This window comes from Parasteatoda tepidariorum, chromosome 9, assembly GCF_043381705.1.
Source record: "Parasteatoda tepidariorum isolate YZ-2023 chromosome 9, CAS_Ptep_4.0, whole genome shotgun sequence".
Lineage (NCBI taxonomy): Eukaryota > Metazoa > Arthropoda > Arachnida > Araneae > Theridiidae > Parasteatoda > Parasteatoda tepidariorum.
Window position 1 is genome coordinate 33,196,291 of NC_092212.1, and position 24,769 is coordinate 33,221,059.

Below are 24,769 nucleotides of genomic sequence, written 5' to 3' on the forward strand. Positions count from 1 at the left end.
TGCACGGGGATTTTTGGGAGGCGGAGATTGAACCCACGACCTCTTGGACATGGGCACAACTCCGTCTAAACCAGGCTGTTCAGGTCTTACTAAAATGCCTAAAATCAAAAAGCTTGAGCTGATCTTTAAAAGTAGCACTTTCTTGAGAAGATTAATTTTAAAAAAATTTAAAATTGTAATTCAATACTTTCTTTCGCGTCAGGTCACACAGCAGGGGTGAAAGCAAGGACAAAAAGGGGAAAAGCTGGTAGTAAAACCATTTCAGTTATAGCTAGTTTTCGGGAGGAGTTTACTTATTTTTTTTTCAAACTATTTAACAATATCCACTTCATCTTGGAAACGAAGCAGTTTTATACATATGCTAAAATTATAAAAGGGATATTGATAGTTTCAAATATTTTATTTTTATCGAAAAAAAATGCCATAACGAAATGTCTTCCAGTTTTTGCTCTTTTCCGTCTTGCTATATAAGGGTTTTCAGTCATGTCCCACAATGGATTGATTGTAGAGACACTGTTTCCAGTAGACCGCCAAAGTCAAGCATCACTGGCTGGTGTGTGACCACTTTGATCAGCCTGCGCAGGGACCGATCTTAGTTGAACTGTTCTACCGTAAAGTGCTCGACTTCGCGCGCAGTTCGTCTGGCTACCAAACCGAAGGAGTCATCCTCTCTGCAAAGCATCAAAATTGTCACGGCATGTCTTCGGATCATCCTTAGAGATTGTCCGTGCATGCGCGCACTGTCAGGAGCGCTTTTGCAGAGCAGATGATGTTTTCATGTTTAAGAGAATGGCAGCTTTTTCTCTGCGGGAATTTTCCCCAATATCTACCTTTACCTTTTCTATGTCATGTTTGTGTCGAAATAAACTAATGAAAAGATACATGGTCCGTCATTTATTTACAGTTTAATTTATGAACAACTTTCATCATCTCTCGATATTTATAATATCTTAAACAGAGATGTTTCCAAGACCGTGGTCGATAGCCCATTGTGCAGCTCTAGAGCGACGTAAATAAAATACTTACCTATCTTTTTCGTCCGTGGCACTAAAGATTAAATTGATCCATTAAGGGACAAAATGATGAACTTAGAAGAGACATAGCTATCCAAACTTTGCTCAATTCAGACCAGTCATTTTAACTGACCAATAAAATTTTTGCCGCCATTGAAGCGGGAGAAGATTAATTCTGAACTTATGATTCTAAACTTTTGCACATATATTTTTGCTCAGAAATGAAGACATGCTAAGAGCTACCGCAAGCCGGCAAATAATAAATGTGATTTTTTTACAGTTGCTTGAATTTTATATCCTATTTTAACATCTATTTGTCTATGGCAGATGATATCCATTCAGAATTGTACGGTTTTACATATTTCTTAACCAATTCAGATTTGCACACTACTTTAAAAAATGAACCAGAAAGGTTTTATTTTCTGAAAAAGATGCCAACGCGTACCGTCGTCAACGCGTTTGGTCAAGTTTACGGATAGAGATCTACAATTGTTGCTCTCTTGTACTAAATTATGTAACTGGGCACATTCCGTTCGTAACACTTTTGGTATAGTTTATGGGTAAGGAGGCCTTTGGTTGTCATGCTTTTGTACTAAATTATGTGACTTTCTAAACTTTCCGATAATAACCGTTAATTCATCTCGTTACGGCTAATTACCGCTTATACAGCTTTCAATTACGGCTAATAAATTAATTTAAAAAGCGGAGATTTGTTCGTTCAACCATTGCAAACATTAAAATTTTTTTGAGGTATTCTTTTTAGTTTGCTTCATTATGTTAAAATAAACAGTTCATATAATANAATACGCTTTATATTTCATTTAATGCAGAAGAATCTAATGAAGATCAGCTTATTTGAAACTCTGAAATGTGACACCCATATATAACTTAGTGAATGATAGATACGTGATACCGAAAACAAAACAAAAACATAAGCACACAGCTGTTTGGCGATTTGCGAGACGCTCCTTCAACGCTGATAGATATTTTCGCCAACCCCTTTACAATCTACGGTATGTTTTGTCAATACGCTTCCAGTAGACCACCAAAGTCAAGCATCACTGGTGGGTGTGTGACCACTTTGATCAGCGTGCGTAGGGACCAATTGTGCGCGGTGTCGATCCTAGTAAAACTGTTCTACCGAAAAGTGCTCGACTTAGCGCGCAGGTCATCTGGCTACCAAATCGAAGGAGCCATTCCCTCTGCAGAGCATCAAAATTGTCACGGCATGCCTTCGGATCATCCTTAGCGATGTTTCCAAGACCGTGATCGATAACCCATTGTGCAACTCTAGTGTGACGTAAATAAAGTACTTACCTATCTATTGTCTCAGTGGCACTGAAGATTAATCTGATCCATTAAGAGGCAAAATGATGAACTTAGAAGATACATAGCAATCCAAACTATGCTCAATTCAGATCTGTCATTTTAACAGATCAATGAAAACTTTGCCGCCATTGAAGTGGAAGAAGACTAATTCTAAACTTATTCCAAACTTTTGCTCATATATTTTTGTTCAGAAATGAAATCATTTTAGGAGCTACAGCAAGCCGGCAACTGAGATTTTCTACAGTTGCTTGAATTTTATATCAAATTTTAACATCTATTTGCCTATGGCAGATGATATCCATTCAGAATTATACGGTTTTACATATTTTTTAACCAATTCACACTCTTTTAGAAAATGAACAAGAAAGGTTTTATTTCCGAAGAAGATGCCATCTAGTATCGTCATCAACGCGTTTGGTCAAGTTTACAGATAGAGATCTACACTTCTTGCTCTCTTGTACTGAATTATGTAATTGGACACATTCGTCCGTAACACTTTTGGTATAATTTATGGGTCATGCTTTTGTATAGATTATGTGACTTTCTAAACTTTCCGATAATAACCGTTAATTCATCTCATTACTGCTAATTACCGCTAATACAGCTTTCAATTACGGCTAATAATGGGATTTAAAATGCAGAGACTTGTTCGGTCAACTCTAACAAACATTTTAATTTTTTGTGGTAATCTTTTTAATTTGTTTCATCATGTAAAAGGAACAGTTTATGTAATAGTAACGATCTAATAATATTATTTATCTAGTATTATCTAAACAAACAATTTATATAATATTATATATTATTATCCATAAACTTAATTATGAAATATTTGAGATTTGTTCAAAAATTAAAAGTTAAATTTTTAATCCAACATTAGTCTTTTAAATCTGTTACATACAATGTCAGTGGTTTAATGAAACAATATGGTTTCTGACACAAAAGTATAATGATTAAATAAAGCGAGTTCAAGGATTAATGAGTTATACACCAGCCTTATATAAAATTAATACCAACAATAAAACTATGATTCAAGTAATTCTACGTATTCAAGAAAAATATAAAATTCATGAACTAAATTGAAAAAAAATTCTTTTATTTGGAGATAAATTCTCTGTTTACTTTTATTGTTAATTCTTAGTTTATAAGAAGCTTAGAATCCCTAGGGAAAAAAAAGAGAAAAACCATTTCAGGGAAATGGAGATTCTGTCGAAATTAAAAAAAAAAATGTTTTTGAAAGTTAAATATTATTAGTTTTAATGAATACTGTTAGTTTTAAGTTAGTTTACCCAAAGGAATATATTGTTTATGTTTTAAAGATGAATATTTTATTTTAACTTCGGAATCTATGATAATTGAATTTAATGCTTGCAATTTTAAAATATTTATTTTAAAGCAAGTAAAAAAATGTTTTTTTATTATTCATAAAACTAATTAAATAATAGCAGTAAAAAATATAGCATTTACTTTTCGATATAAGTGTTATATTTTATTTTACACTCTCTTAGAAAATTGAATTTATTCTTAGCAACTTTAATTTAAAGGCTTTAATAAAGGTTGCCCCTGTCTTGTATCAGAAAGGTCCCGGGTTCCAATTCCGGACAAGGCATGGATGTTCCTTCATTCTCTGTGCAATCTGTCCTTACTGTGGGAGCAATGTTAGCCTACCTAATTTGGTGCCCCTGAAAGAGTGGCCAACAAATCTGCCCTAATACTCCTGAATTGACGAAATGGTGGACATTAAAAAAAAAGGTTGTCCCAAAATTTACGTAAGGTTTGAATGCAATAGAAAATATAGTTTTTTTCAAAGGTATGGATTTCTTTATTGAAACATGCATTATATATGGTAGGGTTATATAAATGGCAGGTTCGGCAAATGAGCTCCACAGCTTTGCGGACACGTACGCAATCTTTTATAGAAAACTTCCTTTTAAATTTTGCATAAATGTTGCTGAATTTTGTTGATGTTACGTTGAATATTTTTTCTTCGCGTTCAATGCGTGGGAGGACGTGAGCTTGTTGACATACCCTTTAAATTTAGAGAATCCCATAGCAAGAAATCGAATGGTGTTAAATCACATGATCTAGGAGATCAATTATAATTACCTAAATGAGAGAATACACGACCAAGAAATGTCGTACTCAGTATTTGGATTTATTCACGTGCGGTATGTCATATCGCACCGTTGTGTGTAAACTACATGTTGTCCAATAAACATGTTGAAACACATGTGTATTGGACGGACAGTGAGATTAGCGTTCCCAATTGCTCCAATCTCTTTTCAATAGCTCTGTTCTTAGTTTACGAAGTAAAATTAATATTTCAACTGTATTTTTTTACAAAATTTGCATACTGTAAAAGTCAAGCTGTCATTATTTTTCAAATATACAATAAAAACGCGATATTCTCTCGCATAGTGCTGCATTTTATAACCCTCTTCTGTCAGATGTCAAACTCTATTTTATTTTGGTTTCCAATACTAAATTAATAAATTTTCTGCTTAATTCAAATCTTGTGTACATTTTGGGAGGCTCTCCGAGAGCTTAAGTGTGTACTGATACTTTATGTGTAATAAAATAAAGGGTCATTATAACTGGATTTTAGTTATGATACTTAGTTTTTACGTATGTCTCAAATAATTGCGAATCTATACAATTCAAAGATACGTTTAAATGTTTGCATTTGGTCATGTGAAAATTTTTTTTTGGTAATTTTATAAAATTATAGCAAAACTAAAAACCATAAGTGCAATAACTGGAAGATTTAAGTTAAATAAATAATATCACATGATTTCGCGTCAGAGCTCAAATTTAGCTAATTAAAGAAAGAAAACTGTAATTTTTTATAACGATGGCAAAATGAAGAGTTAAACGGAAACTTAGAACTTTTTAATCGAATTTTTAAATTTAATCTTTTAGTTTTAACCTTTAAAATGTTAATGTTTAAGTTTTCATTTAAAACAGGTCTTAACTTACCGGTCGCAAATTTAAAACAACCTTTTACAGTCATTATTGCTGTTCATCTGAAGGATGAATCACATTTGAAGAAGCTATAAAGATTTTTAAAAAAATGTGATTTTTGATAAATTATAACTTCAAAATTACTGCAAAATCGACAAAAATTTCTGTATATGAATTCCGTAAGTTAAAAATCAACTGTTAAAAAATTTAATCCTATTACTCCGGGTGCGTTTCTTGTTAATATGTTAAAAATTAATCTTAGATTGCGTTTAACGTAGTTTCCAAATTTGTTTAATTAAGTAAGAGTTAAGATGAAACTAGAGACTGGAGTAAACTTGAATAAAAATTATACACTAGAAATGACTGGATTATACGTTAATATGGAAGTCTATACACCATTTCATACATAGTTATGAATTAAATAGCAATTTGCAAAGTAAGTATCCCCTTTAATATCAATTATCTAGTTCGGATGAATCAAGATTATGCTAGTCCTTAAGATCTATGCTTTAATTAAGATAATTTACAATTTAATTGTTCACTTAGATTGCATTTGAAAATTCATAAATTTAAAGCGTTTACTCTTGTGACATAACGATTATTTACACAAACAATGCTTAATTAAAATCCTTGAGATTAATAACAGGAAATCCCTAAATACCGAATGTAATTTCATGTATTAAAGACTTAAGTTACTGTCTATTAGTTCTAAAGTTATTATCCAATTAAAATGTCACATGAGCCTGACATCTATAAGGCTTTAATACTTATGCGACTATTATTTTCATTCTTACACTGTTAATTACGAATTTATGAACTCGTAATAACTCATGTAAAATAGTAGAAAATAAATTGTTATTTTGATTTCGGAGATTTATTTGTATAATAATAAAATTAAATTAAAATTTTCAAAGAAAAATTTTTAAGCTAACCATAAATCAAAATATTTAATTTTTGTCATACACAATGAAAAACGTAATACTCATTTCTTTATACGCATATCAATATCTTCTACTGGACAGGCAACATCTCCTATAACTGAAAGCTCCCACATAGTTTCTTATANAAATACTTTCAAAAAAATAAGCCAGCTTTACGTGATATAGAAATTAAACCAACAAGATAAATACTTTTTGAGAAACGCCCTTCTGTGAGTTTCAAGGTTAAGTTGCCACTATTTAATTTACAACCCTCGTAAAATGAAATTAAAATTTTCAAAGAAAAATTTTTAAGCTAACCATAAATCAAAAAATTTAATTTTTGTCATACACAATGAAAAACGTAATACTCATTTCTTAATATGCATATCAATATCTTCTACTGGACAGGCAACATCTCCTATAACTGAAAGCTCCCACATTGTTTCTTATAGGTAGTTTGATTAGATCACTAGGAAGGTAAACAGGTGTACGAAAGAGCCATTTAATAAAAAATCGTAAATAGTAAAAACAAGAAAGTGGTAGCAAATATATGTCTAAAAATTTGTTTAATTTATAAATATTATTGCTTTGTCTTATTTACCTGTCAACCACTACAGATTCAATTCTCAAATATCTGTGATAAATTTCTCTCAATTACTTTTAAAAGAGAATTTGGTTTCATGCGCACCACTGATTCACATATTAAATAGTCTGAGCAGGCTATTTATGCGGCACCAGGTGGCTGAGTGGTAGTGCTTTCCCTCTCGTGCTACAGGTCCTGGGTTCGATCCGCGGGCCAGGCAAGGTTCACTCATCCTTTCATCCCTTCAGTGGGTCGATAAATGAGTACCAAGCATGCTTGGGAACTAAACAATGGGGGTTCCGCGTTCGGCTGACCACCTAACCAGAACATCTGTTCCTGCTCCCCAGAGTCCAAGGTCAAGAAAACTGAGATGGGCATAGTAGGCCTTGGCCCTCAATGGGCTGTCGTGCTACTGAGTTTAGTTTTTTTAGACTACTTATAAAATACCGTGTGGAAGCTTTCTGATGTAGGAGGTGATGGGACAGGTCGAGTTTCAAGTCATTTAAGGCCTATGCTTCACCCTGTACTTCACCCGAACAGTCGAATAGTCGTTGAGAACTATGTTTGAACTAACTTGAATTCCACCCATTGCCGAATCTCTCATCTTGTGAGTGAGGATTATAAGAAGACTACCGCAATTAAGAACAATGAAAGGGATTTAACTAGTCTTTGCAATAATATTTAATTAAAGTGACTTTTATCAGCAGAAAACATCAATCTGTATGTGAATCAATCCGAAAGAATTGAAAGTATTTCCGCTAATTTAATAAAATTGATTTTCCTTATGGGGAGATTTATTTTCCTTACAAAGGGTAAAAGCGTTGAAAAAACATCTCACTTATGATCCATCTTATTAGCTAAGTACTTAAGAAGTTAAGATGTCAAGTTAAGTTATTAGTGATACAGAAACAATTGGTCCTGACTGATATTGATAGACTGATCTGTCCCAGTACCATGTATGCTGAAGGCTTCAACCGAACCAAATTTCCCATTTCTAAAAACTATAAGAGAGTTGGTTATAGGTACACTTTAAGTTTTAAGTTGGTATAGTTCACTTTAAGTTTGTAGCACGTCACATCATGTTCCTTAACTTTCTATAGGCTGCTACTATACTTGTAATAGTTCAAAAATTTAACATTATGTTACACTATTAAACAATTGTTTTGGGTCTATTATGACCATTATGATTATGATTACACCATGTTTATGCTATTAAACATGGTCTACTTACTCATTTAAACATAAACATTTAATACTTTTGAGTGTGGTATGACTTATGACAGTTAAAGGAACTGAAATCATTTAGTAGAAGTGGTAAAAATGTGCTAACCACCATTATTAAGAAGGATGCAAAAAATTTCACCATTGATCCTTTCCCAGCATTAATTTGCAAAATTTTTTTGAAAATTGGATTGAAATGCTTAAAATTGAAAAGTTTGGGCTGATCTTCTAAAGTTACACTTTCTTGAGAAGGCTATTTGTACAAAAGTTTAAAATTTTAATTCACTATTTCCTATCGCGTCAGGTCCCACAGTGGACTGATCGTAAAGACACGGTTCCCAGTAGAACACCAAAGTTAAGCATCACTGGCTGATGTGTGACCACTTTGATCAGCGAATGGACCGAGGAAACGAGATTCATCCTCGTTCTACCGTAAAGTGCTCGACTTCACACGCTGTTCGTTCGAAGGAGCCCATCCCTCTTGCAGAGGATATAAATTGTGACGACATGTCATCGGACGAGGCATGTCTTCAGAACCGCCGCCAATAGCCCATTGTGCAGCCGTAATACTACTCAATTAGCAGTGTCATCTTTTGAAATCTTTGCTTCTCATTACAGAGAATAATTTTTTTTCTTGGCAAAGTGTAGTGGAACTTTCATTTCTATGTCCACTCGCTTTTCCTTATGAAAATTTTCACACATTTTTCGAAAACTCGGTATAAGTTTGTTTATTAAAATCCGCCAAATCCAATAGAAAGTCTATTGATTTTGTATTTTTTAAAAATTACTACTCTTACTTAAATCGACAGAGAAACAATTCCGAGTTACAAATCGTACTTGATAAATTATATATGTAACAATGAATTTGATTAAAATATTATTCTAAAGCTTATTCTAACAAATTTAATAAATTAAAAATTTGTTGAGGAAACTTGGAAGACTTATTTCGCTATGATCAATTTTTTTAATGTTTTCTTTCAGCTTTAACACGATATGTCTCAAAAGTAACTAAAAATAATTAAAAAAATTTCAGAGCCTATATCTCTTTCCTGATTCATTTTTTTAGAATTTTATTTCATAGTTATTTTAAAAATAAAATAAAAAGAAAAATCATAATGATTTAATTTTAAATTCATTCAAACATTAAGCATGAAACTTAAATTTATATTCAAAATAAACTAAAGAATTTTTGTACTGCAACATCAAACTTTCAGTTACAAAAAAATAGAATTAATTTTAAATTCAAAAATTTTTGAAGACTGACTCATAAATGATTTGTGAACTTTCCTTATCATAAAAATTAACACAATAATTTCTTCATGGTTAAAAATAATTATTTTAAAGAATACATACAATTTTAAAAGGGCTTCATACAAAATGATTATTTTAGAATGATTACTTAAATAATCTTTTATTTTTAATTGCTTATCAGAAAAGAAATCTTTTATGAAAGCTAGTAAGACTTACTTATTTTATTATTGGAAATAAAGACGTGAAAATCCATAGTTTATCCCGTTAAATTGCAAATTGGAATTCGAAAACGAAAATTATTTACAATAGCAGACGGCGATGGTAGATAGCATTTATCGGATAACAAATTGTTTTTCCTTATTTCTTTTGAAATGTGGATAGATAAATTGGGAATTTCAATATTTCAAATGTTTCGACGTTTTCAGATCCCTTCTGCTTTCAGAATACAAGCGACAGATTTGAAATCTCAGAAAGGGAAACTTAGTATCGTGAATGTGACACATATGATCAATGCTGTATCGGTAATCATTACAAATAGCCTGAAAGTTTTCAAAAATGGATTCGCTAGATTTGAGATGATTATTTTTTGAAATATGCTATTTTTGTATTGAATGATAAAATAGTCTTTTAACCGTGGTTACAGCTCAGTTTGAATAGTCAGATTTTGATGAAAGAATATGTTAATGTTCAGAATATTGATGGTTAGAGAAGTATTCTTAAAAATTTTTGAATATTCTAGGAAATATGAGAAGGATGCTTAAATAAGGCAATTTTATAACGCAGTTCAGAAATTTGAGTTAGTTCAACAAAAAATACAGCATGCAGCCTCCACACGGGTTTTTATATGTAGTTTAATCAGTCCACCATAAAGGCAAGCCAGTTTACGATATAATCATTTAACCCTTTGACTACAAATTTTAAAAAACGATTTTATTTGTCCCGTTTATTATTCAAAAGGCCAAAATAGGTCACAAATAAGGCAAATTTAGTATTTAGGATTTTTCTGACAAGCGGTTATCAATTTAGAGGCTGGGACATATATGTCCCGGCCGTACTTAATGCTGGGATACATATGTCCCACCTGTAGTGATCGACTTACTACAAGCACATCTATCTTTCCGGAAAAATTTATTATATGAGCTTTTTTTCAACATGGTATGATACAGGGTGAAGCAATCTTTGCATAACCCGACATTACACATTAGACAACTCATATTTGTTCTTTTTTCTATGTTCATTTTTGAAAATATAAATAAAATGCGAACGGACATAACTATTCTAAAAATTTAAATCGAGTGGGATATATCTGTCCCAGCGCAAAATCACAATGCTATTTCATGCAAGAAACTCTTTAGCGCCATTTAGGGGATATTTGACGCATGAAACACGTATACTTGGTTCGACTATACGACTGGGACATATTAGAATGAGTTTTTAAGTGCTTTTCACCCCATTAGTAATTTTTAAACTTTTTTTTGGGACAAATGAGTCCATTTAGTAGCCAAAGGGCTAATACAAAATCTATTAAAAATAAGAAAGTGGTAGCAAATATGTGTCTAAAAACTTGTTAAATTTTTGTTTAGTTTCTTAAGTTTTAATGTTTTAGTTTGCCTTATATTCAAAAGGTTGCCTGATTAGTTTGCCTTATATTCACTTGTCAACCACTACAGATTCAGTTCTCAAATATATAGGATAAATTTATCTCAATTATATTGAAAATAGATTTTGGGTTTATGCGCACACTGGTTCACTTTTTAAATAGGCCGCACTGAAAACCGTGCGGAGATTTTCTGATGTAGGAGGTGATGATGCAGCTCGATTTAACGAGTACGCATAACAGAAGAAGTTCACTATTAACACAAATATCCAAGCCACCGTCCAGGTTCTTTCATTAAATTAATTTAGAATTGTATGTTTATAACGATTTAAAAATTACTAACCATCCCCTATTACGTCAAAATTTCTTTTTAAAGTTATATATAATTCTGATGTTTAAGTGAGTATTATTATACGAAAAGATTTAAATAGTAGACATTTTGCTTATTTTTATAATTAGTACAGAAAAGTGAAAAAACGAACATTTTATTTTCTCCTAGCAAAGAATTCTTACTATATGGAAATTTTTTTGTCCAAGCATTCCAGTCGCTTTGTACAGAGCTACGTAATTTAGTTTGCAATTTATGGACAAAAGTAGTCTATTCTAATTATATATTTTAATTCGAAATAATTGTTCAAAAAAAAGATACATATGTCTATTTCATTGTTTTAACAATGTTTTTTGGCTGTTTAAATGTGTATTTGCTTATTACGACAAGATTATATGAATCGATTTTCTCTGTTATTATGAATTGCTGTTATAACAGAATTTTACACCATTTTTGTCGTTTATTTTAAAGATTACAGTGTTGCGCTATATATTTCAAATTAAATTTTACAGCTTAAAATTTGCTGTCTCTTTCTTTTGGAAAAAAATCTGGGGAGCCAGAGAAGTTGACAGCTTTGTTTGAGCCAGTGGTTATTAAAAAATTATTATTCATATGGATTTAGTTTCCTTTTTGGAGTTTAAAACTAAATTCCAGTAAGTAATAAAAACAAGAAGACAGAATCATAAATATACATTATGCTCATGCTAGTTGGGATAAAATGTAATATTTTTTTTTTATAATTATGAAATTGTTGCTTTCGCGTGCCATTAAGACAAAGGGGTGCACTTCTTCTTGTTTTCCAGTTGCGCCATCTATGGCTAAGAATTCGAATTCTGCGACACACATGCGCCACAGCCCTTTTATAGGGAGGACCCATTCATGCATCCATTCATTCATCCACAAATCGTAATTTTGTTCTGAACCAGAGAACGTTCAATCTAAAATTTAGTACGGTTGGAATTAATTTGTTATGAGAACACGGAGGACTTTGTGACCCGACAGATTTAACTTGGGCCAATCACCATTTATTACACGGAGAGTCTTCGGCCAGTGGAGATCGAACGAAAATGATGTGTGACGTTAACTTGTTTAAAGTTAAAAAATGAATTTTTTTTCGAAAAATGGAAATCGAAAAATCAAAGGTTTGCTTTCAAAGTTTGATTTCCATTTTTCGAGTAAAAAAATGCATTATTTAACATTAAACAAGTTAACGCCACACACCATTTTATTTCGCCTGAAGAAGTTGGTGAAAAACGTTACATTCCTACACCCCAAAAATTGTAAGTTTGAATAAAATATTCGTGGATTTTCTCCATTTTCGTAAGTCAACTTTTCAAAAGGAAAGCGCATTAATATGCATTGAGATCGAAGAATTTCAGGATAAAGCCTTATTTGCATTGGACTACCTCGTTCTTCAAGCTAATCGTGTTCTGTCAATAGTTGCTCCAGGCATTCAACTCGTGTTTGATAATCTTACGACCAACACCACGCAGTAGTTTAGTTGAATACGTTCGTAAACTTACATTAAAGTTTCGGAAGATTAGAGTTGAAGCATTGCGGTATTCGTTTGGAACACCGCTTTCAATAGAATATTAAATATTTTTAAAACACGTGTTCTTCATGTACTTCATGTTTTAAAACAAAAGTAATTTCCTTACCTCGCATGTGCGATTAGGACTCATGCAATAAATCTTTTGTGAAAAACTAACATTTCTGCAATCAGATTTAAATATAATGACACAATGTACCTCGGTGTTAAATTTAGAACTTTGAATTCGACAATGATGTGTGATTTTCGTCTTTATAACTTAACTTAACAATAATAAACAACTTAACAACTTAACACAAACTTAAAAATAATAAACCACTAGTATCTATTTGTTAATTTTAAATTAGACTCGACATACCTTACCAATGGTTAAACATTTGATTCATATTTTTGAATTATAATTTTCCGATAAGAAAAACAATAATAGAATAATGTTTTTGATATAGTATATAAAAAATTAACTTTAACATTACGTGAAAGAAAATTAAGTTATTTAGAGAGTTCAGATCAAAGAAAAATGAAGTAGGGAAATGATGTTCTATTTTTTGCTTTTTAAAACACTAGGAGACTCTGCCTTTCTCAATGGTCTGAATCGAAATGGTTTGAATCAATGGTTGAATCGTTGGCTATAATTTAAAGCTTTATATTTTATGTAATTTTTAGTGTTTTGGAGAGCACTTATAACGAATATGAAGTTAGATTTGCAAAATTCTTTGCGGTTAATCCAATATGTAGGTGAATACGAATCATATTGGCGATGGCTAAAAAACTATTATCGTAGCACTGATAAATGAGTATCTGTTTTCGGGATGAGTGATTGTAAATACAATATCAATTTATAAGAATTTAACTATAGAATATAAGAATTTTTATTGTTATTTAAAATTATATATTATAATGAGAATTTGAATTGTTATTTGTTATTTTTTTATGAAATAAATTGAAAATTCTTAAGTTAAAACTGCGAAAACAATTGGAATTGGGAATTAAATTATACAAATGGATAAGTAATGTATATATTTTTAAATATCATGTGTGAAATAAAAATTTACTGAAAGTTTATATTTTATACTAAGCCATTAAGTAATGCTACTACAGTAGCATATTTTTATAATAATTATTTCATTTTGCTTATTTTTACTTATCATAAATAATTGCGAGTATGCTTAAATTTATGTAATTACTTTAAAAATCATGTTTTTCTAAAACTGATTTTTTTCCCGATACGAGTTCTTTTGTATACTGTTGAACAAAAATTAAATATAATTATTTAGATTGGATATAATTAATCTTATTGCTGGTTACAATCTTTCAAATTTTACTATGTAGAATTAGTCTTTCAAATAAGAATTGAAACATTCGATCAGTATTTGGAATACATTGTTCTTTTACAAAACTAATAAAGCCTTTTTCATGTTTTGCCGCGAAAGGTTGCATATTTTTTTTATATAAAAATAAAAAAAAATATTTTTAACTTTTTCAGTTATTAAAGTTTTTTTAGATACATTTTCAAAGCTATTGCTTCTTTCCTTAACCCCTCTATTTTTGAATATCTGAAAGTTTTAGATTCACAATCTAAACTGGATGTGACTTTTAATGACCCGTTAGGTTAAACAGTGCTTCCCGCCGAGTTCTTTTATATTTTCTATCCAGCTATATTTGATTTTAATTTTCTATTGAAACTTTTGTTTTTAGTAGCATATGTAAAAAATATTATCTAAGCTCTCTCACATTCTCTTCAAAATTTAATGTATTGATTTATCTTCTCAATATGGTAGTGATCTATCAGTGATAGATTCAGTGATCTATCTTCTCAATATGGTAGCATCGCATATTTTATCAATGTCAGATGGCTAACTCATGGAAAATATTTTATAAGTTTTTTTTAAGGGAACAAATAAATATGCAATATGCTATGAAAGATAAAGAATTTATCCCTGAATTAGATTATGATGATCGGTTATGTGACCTTGGTTTTTCACTGGATATATTAGGAAAATTTAATAAATCATATAAAGATAAGAAGATGATTAATTAATCGATGCTTTCAAATTCCCCAAAACTTTTATTGAAGAATCATTATTATTTGAATGCCAATTTAGAAATAGTTTATCTTTAATGGCAAAGGATTGACAGCTCGGCAAATCACAAAAGGAACAAAAACATGAAAAAGTCATTTCCTTATGTGTCCCCTTTTTTCCCAGGTGAAAGTCATCTTATGAAGAGTACTGCAATAGATACTATGGTGACTATCCATGACAAACTGATCATGGCAGATGGAACAGTGTGGATCAGAAACCAAACCAAAACGGTAAATATGTGCGGTCAAACAACCATTTTCTATGTAAGAGTTAGAACTGAGTTTCATGAATGTTATTGCCAGGTATGAATTCTATTTGGTCAAAGGGAAGTCTACTTCTTGTTTATAGTTCTTTCCATTAATTGTGTGAAGATGGTTTCCTAATTTAAGAACAGTAATGCGCAACATTTTTACCAATTAACACGTTCACGCCGGGAAAAGTGAAAACAGTGGTACGGGAAAAGAGTAAATACTTGTAGAAGAACTATTTCAATATTAGATAATATTCGAGAGGAGTTAATCTATTCTCAACAATAACAATTCACTGTAAGGAAATTTATCACGGCGAAGAAGCAATTCAATATAAAAGCTGCATCCGTTTAAAACAATTGGTAGTTATGGATTTTTATTATTCCCGGAAAAAAACTAAAAAATGAAATTTATTGTTACCAGTTTTTACTCTGGTGTGCCGCCAAGATGAGACAATTTAGCGTGACCCACCGGTGGGTCACCCCGGCGTGAACGTGTTAAATTGCTTTCCAAAAACAAACCTGAGTAAACCTGAGCTCCTGAGCAAACCTGAAATACGCTAATGAAACAACGAAACATTTATAACTGTTTCAAAATTAATACATATATAAAATAGGAATGTTTGAAATATTTTTATGTTGACGTAAAAAATGTTGCGGAAAATCTGCTAATGTGATTGGTTAATTCAGTGGTTCTATTACATAAAGCAAATATTTGTGCCTACGTCAAAAATTATTTTTCTAATGCTGTTATTACAACAAAGATATATTCTTACGTAAGATATTTTGCACAAATAGTAGCTCCTCATCTCTTCTTTTGAGTACCCTAAGCCCTTCAACTGTTCTTCCTCTAAGTAGAATACAAACCTTGGTTTATATCAAGTTCCTGTATCATGTGGGAAAAACTTGATCGCTTTCTGTACTTATTTCAAGGTTCATTCTTGTTGTATTTTTTATTACAGCCTTATGGAACACGTAGAGGATTATGAACAAATCTGTATTGCAAACACAAATTATTACATAAAAGAAAATTTCAAAGAGTCTAAATCAAAATAAAGTATTTTAAATTTAATCTTCAGAAATAAAATACTATCAAAACGTTCTTTCAAGCGAAGAAACTTTTTATACCGTGTGTAATAAAATTGATCGTGCTATCACATGCTTAATTTTCATTGTGCGTATTTTTGTAGGATGTCTCTCATAAATTTCTTCTTATATTACAAAAATGTAGCTAAATAAAGGTAGTTACTTACCATTTTTAACAAAAGAGCACTACTAACTTCTTCGAATTCAGATATCGTAGAAAAGACACTTAGCACCAAACACATGAATACCATCAGGAAGCTGAAAAAAATATACATTATTACTTTCTTTGCATCGTAAAACAGCTTAAAAGAAGAGACAACAATATAATATTTTTGATAAAACCTTTTGTTAAGTGAAAGACCTTAGTTGAAAGATATGGTTTCCTAAAATTATTAATTGATTATTAGCGATAAATGAATTTATAAAATTTATATTTAAAGATAGAGTAGTCATTTTGTTTTGATGATTTTAAAAGCATTACCCGTAAATTTACAACACATAAGTCTATATATAGGTTAAAAGAATATAGGTTGATAATATATAGGTTGTAATCTAATGATCATCATTATAAATGTCAAAAAAATACACCGTAGAAATTGCAAATTAAAATTTCATCAAGGATTAAGCTCAAACGTTATCAAAATTAGACGGATCATTAGTGAGAAAGGCGAAATCAAATAGTATTTGATTGCCGGAGGAAACAAGGAGGAATTAAAGGATGATTAACAAAAAAACACCTCCAAGTTTTTTCAACAATTTAACTGGTTTTTGATGTTTATCCCTTTCTCACTACCTTCCTTTCTAAATTTTATCACATATATTTTTGTGTGCACTTTGATTTCATTTTTGACAAGAATTCTAAAAATAGAAGGCCGGTTACTGATCTACCAGAGAGTGTGGTAACCTTATAGTATTATACACCATTCAGTAGTTTTAAGATTATGTTTATCGTCAATAGCAGTTCCAAAATTTATATATTTATAAACATTGTTGTTTATTTATTCATACTTATTGTTGTATTATCTGTTGTATTAATTTTTTTTTACCTACATGCTAATTTACGTAGATTTGCTGACTCATTAATTTGCTTGTTCTTATTTTTCCTTTTTTTCCTTCATTTTATCAATCGTATTAAAGGTTTTCGCAATGATTAGTTATTAATAAATTAACATTAAATTACAGTAGCCTGTATCCTATTTACCCAGAATAACATGGATTTATAAGAATACAAAAATTGACAGTTAGACACAGGAAAATTCTGTTATATAAAAACCTTTTAATGGATATGGAAAATATTGTTTTAGGTCAGAAATATCTCTAAATAAAAAACTGAAGAAATTGGTAGTTTAACAATTCTTGAATGTAAGACGTAAATGTGTTATTTATATTTTAAAAATTAATAAAAATATGATGTTTACTTTAACTAGCACAGCATAATATATACAAACGTTTCATACACACCAAAAGTTTTCAACTCATAGCGTTTCTAATTATTAAAAATAAAGAAAAGAGTATAATTTTTTTCTTTAAATTAGTCTCAGGTTGGTGAATTTTTGTAAGACACTGACTTTTTTTTCGAAAAAAAAGAGGGTTATTCCAAATTTCCTTAATTCATCAACATCATTTTATGAAAGAAAAAATTTTTTTACTGTGACTTCTAAATGAAATATGATATCTTACCGATTACGTGTTAATATCAGAAGTGTTTACTACTAGTTGTTATTTGTGCAAGTATAAAAGTGATAGCAACACTTATGCGTCTATGTTTTATTCCCGGGCTTATAAATTTAAGTTCGATTGAATTTAACCACCACTCCAAACATATAAATTAAACATATATATTAATGCATACAATAATACTGGTTGTGTAAACCGCAGGATTCAAAAAAATTTTTACTTTTGAAAACTTAAGAGAAGACATAAACCTCAGACCGATGGCAGCTCATTTTTGTAGTGACGCAATTTTAAAAATTTACAAAATATTTAATTTCCTTTTATTCCAATTACCAGAAAGAACCACCTTAAAGACCACAATACAAGACGAATGGGAAAAAGACCGCTAACGGCCCCAGGTGCCCAGATATATTTCGATGATGATGATGATTACTGGCTGTGTACTTAAACTATCAAAAATGTGCACTTCCTCCTACAATTCATAGTTCAGTTTATCATTTTACTATCAGGGCAGTGCGGAATTTGGCAGTTATGCTATTTTGAATGAAAGTTACAGATCACAAACTATTTTTAGAAGTTTTAAAATATCGATCGATTTGTGCATAGAAATTGCATTTTCACAAATGTTTGGTTTTCATCGATACATTCGCAACTTTTTAAGCCTCTATATTTCATTTTTTGGATTTATAAATTTAGAATGAATTTAACCACCATTCCATGAATTAATTTAGCATTTTATATAAATGCATACGAATTTTTGGTGGTGTATTCGAAATATCAAAATCTTACATCATCGAAATATATCTGGGCGCCTGGGGCCATTAGCGGCCTCTCTGCAATTCATTTTTCAATTTTCATTTCAATAACTGAGCTGTATAAAATTTGGTAGTTATGCCATATCAGACCTGCCAACTTTTAATCCCTTCCATTATCATTTTTCCCAGTGGTATTAAAATGGAATTAAAACTTCAATTTTAAACAGACAAATACGTTGTATTTGAAAAAAATTAAGTTGACCATGATAGTAACGCATATTAATATATAAACTTAATTTTTGTAAGAATAATGGTGATCAAAATCATTTAAAAATTAAATTTATAAAAGAAAAAATAGTATATATTTACTACCACTTTAAATATGAAAATAAAATCTCCCGCAAAATCCGGGAGAGTTGACAGGTATACTATATTAACATGTTGAATGCCATGGGGGTCACCGGTGAAGCCAAGATTATTAGAAACNGGAGCTGAGAAAAACACGTCCCTCCTCGGTGTTCAAAACCACACCCACCACTAGTTGTCATCAGGGCTGAAAGCCTATATATAGGGAGACGGGAAAGAGCAAAAACTGGTACGAAAGACATTTCATTGTAAATAGTAAATAGTGTAGATATTTTTCCTTTATCTTCAATTTGTTCCCTTTATTATGTATCAACTTGCGATTTATTTTTATGTATGACCCAGACTTGATTTTATCAATTATTGTTCATTCTGAGATTTAACTTAATGTTAACGCAGCACCTCCCTTCCCTTCCACCACATATTCTTCAATTTAGATGAAAGAGCAGATATCCATTCATGGATAGGTACTCTGAAAAACTTGATTAGTTAGTTTATAGTAAAGTAGATATAACTGAATAATTGAAAAAGAGAATAGTTTAACTCCTCCCTAAAACATGTTAAAACTGAAATGGGTTTACTACCAGCTTTTCCTCTTTTCCGTCTCGCTTTCACGCATGATTGTCATTTTTGCAAGTATAGAAGTGATAGCAATACTTATGCGTCTATGTTTTATTTCCGGGCTTATAAATTTAATTTAGATTGAATTTAACCACCACTCCAAACATATAAATTAAACATATATAATATATAAATGAATACTAATATACTAGTTGTGTACATGAACTATCAAAAATGTGCATTTCCTCCTACAATTCATATTTCAATTTATCATTTCACTACCAGGGCAATGCAGAATTTGGCAGTTATGCTATTTTGAATAAAAGCTACAGATCAGAAACTATTTTTAGAAGTTTTAAAATATCGATCGATTTGTGAATAGAATTTGCATCTTCACAAATGTTTGGTTTTCATCGATTCATTCGCAACTTTCTAAGCCTCTATATTTCATTTCTGGATTTATAAATTTAATAAATTACTAACTAACTAATCAACTTTTTTTTCAGAGTACCTATCCATGTATGGATATCCGCTCTTTCATCTAAATTGGATAATATGTGGTGGAAGGGAAGGGAGGTTTAATAAATTTCTTCTTCTCTTTATTTAACTAAAACTGGGTGCCTGGGCCGCGCAGCGGCCCCTAACCCATTCATCATGAAGTATTTACAAGTTGAATTAAAAAACATTTTGAATTATGCAGCATTTAGGTAGCATTACAGAAGATCAAGCATATTTGCTTGATAAATTAAACATGATTTGATATTTAATATAAGTCATGATTTATGCAATAATCAGAAATTTTCGTGAATATAAAAAGCACAATTGATATTTAAGCATTAATTGGTATTAAATTCGATGCAATCATAGGTTGTGATTAAAATATGAATTAAATTAATATATAAACAATTACAATTGATATTCAAAATAGCATAACTGCCAAATTCTGCATTGCCCTGGTAGTGAAATGATAAATTGAAATATGAATTGTAGGAGGAAATGCACATTTTTGATAGTTCATGTACACAACTCCTTTAATAAATTTAGAATGAATTTAGCATTTTATATAAATGCATACTAATTTTTGGTGGTGTATTCGAAATATCAAAAAGTACATATTCCTCCTCTCCGCAATTCATTTTTCAATTTTGATTTCATTAACGGGGCTGTACAGAATTTAGCAGTTCTGCTATATTAACACGTTGAATGTCGTGGGGGTCACCGGTGACCGGCAATGAGTTTGTTCGTTGCACCACGGGGATCACCGATGACCGGCGAAGCCAAGATTATTAAAAACGCATAATTCGAGTAAATTTTTAATTTTTTTTTTGTATTATTATCGCTACTAAAATGTTTTGAAGAAATTAATGCAATATAGAACACACAAAAATAGTTTTATTTATATAAACAGAGATGCCAACTTGCTCCGAACAGCGAATAAATATTTTCAAGTGGTAGTTTATTAATTGTGATTCTTGGTTTAATAAATTCAATTTATTAGATTTTTATCCACCATTATTTCTAAACAATTCGTATGCTTATATAATTCACCACTTTCTACAGGTATGACATGCTAAACCTTCTAAAAAACTAGCAAAATTAGTCTAATTTTTGCAAATTTAGTTTGTAGTTATTTACCGTTGTGGCCAGACGGGTAAGCTATGTAAAATTAGCGTGGCATTCACCGTGTTAAATGAAAGCTACAGATCACAAACAATTTTTAGAAGTTTTAAAATGTCGATTTGAGCATAGAAATTGCATTTACAGCATTTTCGCAAATGCTTGGATTTCATTGATTTATTCGTAACTTCAGAATTTCAACACGATTCTTTTATTTCTTTTAAAAAGTACTTTTCATTCAAAATTTATTTCTTCTCTTAAAAATGTAATCATTTTAAGGAATGAGTAAGACAGATTGCTGGATCATGTCCAACGAGAATTTTCAAAAAAGTTTCTTTATGTTTACCATAAAGACGGATAATCCTGTAAAATGATTTATTTTCACTATTATACATCTTGAAGTTGATGAAAGGGTAAGGTTAAGTGGTTGTGCTAAAATTTCACGATAAGTTTTCAGCTGAAACATTAAACAGGGACATTAAAACTTCAATAGAAAAAAGTAACTTTTATGAGCATAATTTGTAAAATTATTTTGAATTCAATGCTTTTAGGTAATAGAAACGTTACATAAAATGCAGATGCAAATATTTTAAAATTAAAGTGGAATATTTGCAAGCCATAAATCTTATAGAAAAATCTGTCTAAATTAGTATTATTATGGATGCAACTTACTTCTGCTAACATTTGTAATTTCAGCCCTTAACCCCTTGGGGACGGGTGATTCATAAAAGCATTCGTATAAAATCAGAATCAGGATGAAAATAAATAAGAAACGGTAGCTTAAATGTAGGCGTTGCTAATTTGACAGACTTACTTTGCTTTTACTTTAATTACTGTTAGTGTAATCATATATATAATCAATGTTTGTTCAAAGTATAACTAAATAATTTTATTTTGAACTAAAGTAATGGTGAATTAAATAAATCAAACAATTATAAACCCGCCAACGAATAAACTGCCAAAGAACTACTTAGGTTACCAGTTTTATCTTTTTACCCTGATTGATACAGTTTTATGGTGGCACGCAGGGGTGAAAGCGAGACGGAAAAGCTGGTAGTAAACTCCTTTCGGTTATAGCTAGTTTTTCGGAAGAGTTTACTTGCGCTTTTTTTAAAATTATTCAACAATATCTACTTTACCTTGGAAAAGAAGCAGTTTTATATATATGCTAAAATTATAAAAGAAATCTTGCTAGTTACAGATATTTTATTTTTTTCGAAACAAATGCTGGATTGAAATGTTTTACGTACCAGTTTTTTTCTCTTTTCCATCTTGGTATATAAGTGCTTTCAGCCATGCTGGCACGTATTTGTAAAATGCCATTTAGGCCTCAGATGCCCAGTTCTACAACAACAAACGGTACGCTTACCTGCCAACTTTTACGCATTTGGCGTAAAATTTAATTTCCATATTTAAAGTGGTAGTAAAATGTATGCTTTCTATATATTCCTTCCCAATTTAAAACCCAATTTAAAATCTTTTTGACCACCACTATTTTTAAAACCTTTAAGCATGTATATTACTATGAAATATTGTCGTATTAGTCCACATAAGCTTTATCCAAAAACAGCATATATTTTGGCCTAAAATTGTAACTTGAGTTCGAATTTACTACCACTGGGGAAAATCATCCGCGATAGGATTAAAAGTTGGCAAGTATGGGTACGTAATTGTGACTGTCGGCGCGAAAGGGTTAATCCATACATGCCAACTTTTACGCATTTGGCGTAAAATTTTATTTATATATTTCAAGTGGTAGTAAATATATATTATTTTTTTTTATAAACTTAATATTTAAAGCATTTTGATCACCACTATTCTTAAAAAAATTAAGCATATATATATATACATGCGCTACTGTCATAATAGTCAGTTTAAGCTTTTTCAAATGAAACATATTCTTTTGCGTAAAATTTAAATTCAAATTCCATTTTGATACCACTGGGAAAAATCATAGTGGAAGCGATTAAAAGTTGGCAGGCATGTTAATCTGTCAAAACTATTTAAAACTAATTAGAAGTATTTGGATAATGTTTAAGCATTTGCAAGTTATCAATTGTATCAAAAAAATCTCGTCCGAATTGCAATTAATGCAGATGCAAAGAGCTATAGTTAATATAGAGCTTTAGAAAGTCAAACATTTAATTTAGAAATCTTTCTGAATTATAAATAAATTAGAAACATAGGATTTAGTTAGTGTGAAGCATTTTGTTAATGATTTTCTAAATTCTGTATGATTTGTATGCAATGTAGATCCAAAGTGTAATGCAGAGAATGCAATTATATGTAATTTTCATGTAATTCTCAAAATATTTTAATCAAATTAATTTGATAATTATTTTAACAAATCCCTTTTTGTTTTATCTATATTATTTTAATTCATTTATCATATGACAATTGTTTGATGTAAGTCAAGAAGATTTAAATCATTTAACAATAAAATTATTTGTGAATTACTGAAATAATTTGTTTAAATGAAATAATTCTTACAATAAAAGTTCAAAAAAAAAAAAAGTCTAGGTACTTTTCACTTAGCCGGGCACAAGGAAATTCAACTATTTTTTTTCTATTTTTTTACTATATTTTATTTATTTATTTAGTTTATTTTCATATGTTTGAAAAATAAATAAGAGATAGTATAAATAAAAAAAGTTAGCGGAGGTCACTATTTCTTGGTCCCATCTAGCCGGAAAATACCAAAGTCTATAAAATAAGTCTAGTTATTTTACAATTAGCCTGAAAAAGAAAATTCAACTATTTTTTTTAATTTTTTTCATCTTATTTAATTTCATGTGCTTAAAAAATATCAAAAATAAAAATAAAATAAAGTTGGGGGATAAATAAGATATAAATAAAAGAACTTAAATAAGAGATATAAATAAAAAAAGTTAGCGGAGGTCACTATTTCTTGGTCCCATCTAGCCTAAAAATACCAAAGTCTATAAAATAAGTGTAGTTATTTTACAATTAGCCTGAAAAAGAAAATTCAACTATTTTTTTTAATTTTTTTCATCTTATTTAATTTCATGTGCTTAAAAAATATCAAAAATAAAAATAAAATAAAGTTGGGGGATAAATAAGATATAAATAAAAAAACTTAAATAAGAGATATAAATAAAAAAAGTTAGCGGAGGTCACTATTTCTTGGTCCCATCTAGCCGAAAAATACCAAAGTCTATAAAATAAGTCTAGTTATTTTACAATTAGCCTGAAAAAGAAAATTCAATAATTTTTTTTAATTTTTTCATCTTATTTAATTTCATGTGCTTAAAAAATATCAAAAATAAAAATAAAATAAAGTTGGGGGATAAATAAGATATAAATAAAAGAACTTAAATAAGAGATATAAATAAAAAAAGTTAGCGGAGGTCACTATTTCTTGGTCCCATCTAGCCGAAAAATACCAAAGTCTATAAAATAAGTCTAGTTACTTTACAATTAGCTTGAAAAAGAAAATTCAACTATTTTTAATTGATTTTTTTATCTTATTTAATTTCATGTGTTTAAAAAATAACAAAAACAAAAATAAAATAAAGTTGGGGGAGGCCTACAATTTTTGGTGACTTTTCGCTTGCATCCGGGGTAATCGAAATGTACCGAAATATTTATAAAAAATTCGAACTTCGTTTTAATGGT

The 24,769-nt window shown here is 30.2% G+C and overlaps 1 protein-coding gene across 1 annotated transcript in view; it reads right to left on the reverse strand.

The window, feature by feature from the left end:
- The window catches only part of LOC107452319 (potassium voltage-gated channel subfamily KQT member 1-like), a 364,114-nt gene that overhangs the window by 81,719 nt on the left and 257,626 nt on the right, over positions 1-24,769 (reverse strand). Inside the window, exon 2 of the mRNA XM_071185389.1 lies at positions 16,331-16,421. Coding sequence (XP_071041490.1) covers positions 16,331-16,421 — 91 coding nt within the window. The remainder of the gene's footprint in view (positions 1-16,330; positions 16,422-24,769) is intronic.